Raw genomic sequence first — 5,687 nt, 5'->3', positions numbered from 1 at the left:
GTCACCATGACAGAGGGAGTATACCATATGCATACATGTACTGTGCATGCAGCACAGAAATGACTTAAAATAAAATAAAAAATAATACTAAATAATACAATTAAAAACAGCCAGATCCTCCACCCTACCTTTCTGACTCTGTCCTTCTTCCATATTCTCTTCCATTGTGTCTAGACGTGCGTCCGTTCTGCTCTCACAGTTGAATTAAAAGCCTTGGGTAAAGCGGTTTAAAGCCCTCTCAGTCGGGTGGTGTGTGGCGCTGTGTGTGTGTGTGTGTGTGTGTGTGTGTGTGTGTTTAGGGGTGTGTTTCCTGCGAGCTGTGTCGGACTAACAGTGACTTAGGGAAGTCCTTTCAGCACCGGCTCAGTCAGCCTCTCTCGCTGACACCCCTCCCTCTTTCTCTTTCACTAACCCCCCCACCCTCCTCTCTCTCTCTCTCTATTTCTCTCTTTCACTAACACCCCCCCCTCTCTCTCTTTCTCTCTTTCACTAACCCCCCCCCTCTCTTTCTCTCTTTCACTAACACCCCCCCTCTCTCTCCTTCTCTTTCACCACCCCCCCCCCCCCCCTTCTCTCTCTTCTCACCAACACCTCTCACTCTCTCTCTCTCTCCTGTCTCAGAGTGCAGGCAGCACTGATCTTATTCAAACTGCTCTTCCGTGAAGACAATCAATTCCCTCTCTCTGGCCAGCGTTGTCCCACTGTCAGGGACAACAGCACTAAGTACGTGACTGGGACACACAGGAAGAGAAACCCCTTCTTCTCCAATATGAATGATAGAGTGGAAGAGGGAGGAGAGCACTACTGAATGGATGGGGGAGAGAAAGAGAGAGAGAGAGAGAGAGAGAGAGAGAGAGAGAGAGAGAGAGAGAGAGAGAGAGAGAGAGAGAGACTCATGTACAACACATTAAGTGAAATCGGGTGTTGAAAAGCAGAGGGATGGAGGTCTGGGTTAATGAGGGGATGCTCTGCACCGAAAAAATTAAAACAGCCCATCACACCGGGAGCAGATGGAGGGGGCGGGATCCCAGACACACACAGACCACCAGACCACACCCCCTCCACCCCCAACCTCCACCCGCCTCCATACCCCTCCAACACCCCCCTCCCTCCACCCCCAACCTGCACTCTCCTCCACTCCCCCCTCCCTACACCCCTCTGTGTTTGAGTGCAACATAGAAGACCCTGCTCTGTATGTATAGACGTGTTACGCTGCACTGTCTGCTCAGCTCACCATTACTGAAAGAGGAGGATAGATTTTCTTTTTCCTCCTCAAATGTAATAGCCTTTTCCCAATGCTGCTGAGTTTCCACACAGATGTAGCTATGGCTTCTCTGGTGCGCCTTTCTCTTAAAAAGGACAATCCTCAAACCAGGGTTGGGGTAGTGATTTGAATTCAAAATTCTAAATGGTTGATATAAAAAAAACACAAAAACATCTTATTTTCAGCTTATTTAGATATCGTTGAAATTAAATGCCCTCTTTCCAATCATTGAATTGTAATCTCAATTTACTTCTTGAATTAAACTGAAATAAAATGGAATGCCCCCAAACATGAACAAAATACGAAAAGAAAAAGAAAATGGTGAAATTAAATCCACACACCATAAGAGACCACTGGCATCGAGTACAAGGGTCTTACTATATCTAGTATACAGTACAGCAGATAGAGGTGCTCTCTGGTGATGCCTTAATGTTATGTGACAGGTTGCCATAGTGCCCAAGGACATGGCCACTCCCGGTTGGCCGTGCAGGGAGAGGGGGTTGTGTGCTGGTCAGTGGCTCTCTTCTAGCTAGCTGCCCTGTGTTCTGAGGCTGTCCTCTCCCTCCACACAGCTCTGGCACCACCCCTGTACTGGTGCTCTACAGCTGAACAATCGCTGATGGCGGAACCAAGTCAGTGTGTGTGTGTGTGTGTGTGTGTGTGGGTGTATGTGTGTGATCAAGTGTCCTGACACCTCCTTCCTGTCTTCCTAGTAGAAATCAGTGATCTGACATGACTTGACTGGTGGAAGTGATGCTTGGAAAAAGCTTTGACCAGTCCAGTCACGCTGGATAAGTGATTTCCTCCAAGAGGGGAGGGAGTAAGGATGCATTTTTAGCTATAAACTGTGTTCCATGTTCTGGCTAATCAACATGCACCAATAAATGTACTAATAAATAAATAAATAATAATAGTAAATGTAATAATAATACAAACTCAATTGTTTGATTATGTTAAATGTAACAAAATAAGTAAGAGGTGATCATCATGATAAAAGTGACTTTCTACAACAGCATGTATGGATACTGGATTCTGATTGGCTAGCAACAGTGGTAACTACCCCAACAACCTTCAGTTCAAACCGCATTTCCAGTATCAATGTGCCTCCCAATCAATCTGATTAAGAACACCTGTGCTGATCTACAATGCAATCGTTGATCTTGTTTATGGGACTATATATATTCTGTGGCGGAAGGATATGTATTCTGAAACGATTAAAGATTGTAAATAAATGAGGGCGGGGGTCGGCTTCGCCTCGTGCCACAACCCTGTACCAGTGGTAAATGTCTCCACAACCCCCTTCCTCTCATGGTAAATTGCTTACATAGTTATTGTAATGAATAATGATAATATAAATGATAGTTATAACTGCAAAAATAAAATAATGTATCAGTCCTAGCCTCTGAGTTGGCTGAACCCTCTCCTACAGACGTTCTCTGCTGTCAGCCAGCGGTGGCGTTCAGAGATAAAGACGACCCTGGTCAGCACGGCCGTTTGCTGGCGCTCTGGCGCGCTGGCGGGCTCAATGGCGGCCGTAACCACGGCACCCGTCTCTATGTATGCAGCGGCACGCAGAGCCTAGCAACACCAGCCTATAGGTCTATATGGTGACAGTGATGAGGATGTCGGTGTGTGGCGGCTGGCGGCGAGCTGCAAGCCGGATGAAATGATTGGCTGGGGGTGGAGAGGTTAGGCTGTTAATGATGTAGGGGAGTGTGGTGATTGGCTAGAGGAGAGGAGAGGGAGGAAGACCACGATGCGATGAGGAAGGGTTGATAAGGACAGACTGGGAAGTGCACACACACACACACACACACAGAGTGTGTATCGACTGGAAGTCGAATGCTGTCAATCACAGACATTTCAGTGAAGTGTTCTTTTAACATATTTAAAATGGCCTCAGCATCAAAACCGTGATTCGTTCAGAGAATGAGTGTGTGATCTTGTCCCAATCTGCCATGTTATAATAATAATAATAATAATAATAATAATAGTAATAATAATAATAATAATAATAATAACTTTTATTTGTATAGCACTTTTCCTGCAAACGTTGCAGCTCAAAGTGCTCCAATCATTAATCATCATTTAATTATTTAGTCATTTAAAGGCAATATTAAAAAGATGGGTTTTTAGTCTTGACTTGAAAATATTTGCTGAGGTTGCATCCCTATCATAAATTGGCAGTGCATTCCACAATTTGGGTGCATAAAATGAGAATGCAGCCTCACCAAATCTCTTCTTTTGTACATGTGGTACACAGAGAAAACCAGCATCAGAAGACCTGAGAGCTCTATTGGGCTGATATGCTAACAACATTTCTTTCAGATATTCTGGTGCCATGCCAGTGAGAACTTAATAAACATGCAGAATGGAGTTATATGAGCTCTTCTGCTTGTTTTGGTTAAAACTCTTGCTGCTGCATTTTGGATTATGAGTCAGGCACTCGTATTCACATTATCATGCCATTACTGTCCTCAAATCACTCCAACCAGTCTGTTCAACTACGCATTACAATCACTCACCAACGGCAAGGCGCCATGACAACCTGAGAGGATGGACTCTAATTGGCTGAAAAGGTTGTGTTGTAAGACCTGAGGGCAAGGAGGTTACTCATTCTGCCTGTTGATGGACATACACACGCACACACACACACACACACACACACACGTACATGCACACACACACCCACACACACAGACCCTCGCCACTAAAAGGTCCCGCGATAGGCCAAACGTTTCATCGACAGAACAATAAAACCAGATGGACTTGTGTGTGGTTCTAATGGACTTAATATCCCGAGAGGTTTTTCAAATGAACCACATCATAGCCCTATCGTAGCCTGTAGCAATAGACATTTATGTGCATGGAGTGCAAGTGTGTAATCTGCTATTTGGTTAATCCTCCATTATTAAACATACCTCTAGGTAATTGAATAGCACTAGCATTATCAATGTAAATGAGAGGCAGAGACATATTTACGGCATCCATATTCACCAAGCTGTATGACTGGCTGGCAGGCAGAGTTATGAATATGTGTGTTATTATTTAACAGTATACATGAGGCATGTTATGAGGTATGAGTCATTCGCAGGAGATTAGCCAGCATGCCTTGTGATCATAAAACCACTTCATCAACAGTGGCCAATGCTAGGAATCAAACAGATGGTGTTGTGTGTGTGATGTGTGTGTGTGTGTGTGTGTGTGTGTGTGTGTGTGTGTGTGTGTGTGTGTGTGTGTAGGTGGCCCTGTATCATAACCTTTAATCATTGGGGGGCACTTTTCCTATTCGTCACATTGTATGATGGTCATTCTCATAGCGATGATACAAAAGAAAGAATGCTTTGGTAGGTGTGAGGTGGTGAAGGGTGTATCACCAAGTCTGGCAGTCCGATCTTCGTTGGTTCAAATCTGTTGTTTTTGTATCTAGAAATCTTCTATTTTTATGAAATAGGACATTGCCTAGATGTAGTGTAAGGACGTTTTGCAATTATACAGCATTGATATGTGTATGCGTGTGTGTGTGTGTGTGTGTGTGTGTGTGTGTGTGTGTGCGTGCGTCTGTGTGTGTTTTCATCCCATTGTAAATATGTCATCCTACATACATTGAAGGATTTGACCTTTATGGACCACTTGATGCTCTATATCAATGATATCTATACTCTTTAAATTCCAGGAAATTCTGGAGGTATGCTTCTCCATCTAGTAGTCTATGGATGCTTTGTATGTCTGTGATTCACTTCTGTCCCTTGTTTCCACTGCATCCATAGATGACTTCTCAATCTCCCTCTTCCCTAAGACATGACTTCCAACAGGCTCTTCTCATAGCGATGATACAAAAGAAAGAATGCTTTTGTGGGCGTGACGTGGTTATGGGCATATAACCATCGCTGACTTCTCAATCCCTAAGACATGATTTTTCAACAGGCTATCTCTTCCCAGACTGTGGCTGTGCTGCAGCACCTCATGAAATGTCCATGACACAGAGAATGTGTCAAGTGTTGGCATAAACAGTTCACGGAGACTGCACACAAACACACTCTCTCACTCCTTTTATGAAGGAGGCAAGTACAGTGAAGTCCCTGGAAGTCCCAGTGGGGTGCGGGGGTGTGTTCTTCAGAGTACTCCCACATATCGCTTCCAAGAGAGAGAGAGATGGAAGATTCTATCAGTGCTGAGTTACAGTTTTTGGCCTCCACGTTAGAACAAAATATTTCTTTTTTAGATGTTCTCCTTTGTGAAAAAAAAATACTTCAATTTACTGTACGCATTGAAACGCATGAGTGGAGGAAATCCTGCTTTCAGTTTATTGATCGGCGACACTATGCTAACAGATAGCACAAATAAGGCTATCAGTTTATTGATCGGCAGCACTATGCACAGACAGCACGAATAGGCCTTCGAGTAGCCATCACAGAGAGAC

At 44.2% G+C, this 5,687-nt stretch overlaps 1 protein-coding gene across 1 annotated transcript in view; it reads right to left on the bottom strand.

Moving 5' to 3' along the window:
* Nucleotides 1-165, bottom strand: part of gpm6ab (glycoprotein M6Ab) — a gene marked incomplete at both ends in the record, with an annotated part of 44,341 nt that extends 44,176 nt beyond the window's left edge. The window contains one exon of the mRNA XM_080533787.1: nucleotides 129-165. Coding sequence (XP_080389913.1) covers nucleotides 129-165 — 37 coding nt within the window. The remainder of the gene's footprint in view (nucleotides 1-128) is intronic.
* Nucleotides 166-5,687: the final 5,522 nt, after the last annotated feature.

This window comes from Nansenia antarctica (assembly GCF_963989245.1).
Source record: "Nansenia antarctica genome assembly, chromosome: 6".
Taxonomy (NCBI): domain Eukaryota; kingdom Metazoa; phylum Chordata; class Actinopteri; order Argentiniformes; family Microstomatidae; genus Nansenia; species Nansenia antarctica.
Note: the sequence above shows the minus strand (reverse complement) of the source record. Positions and strands in the feature narration are given on the sequence as shown.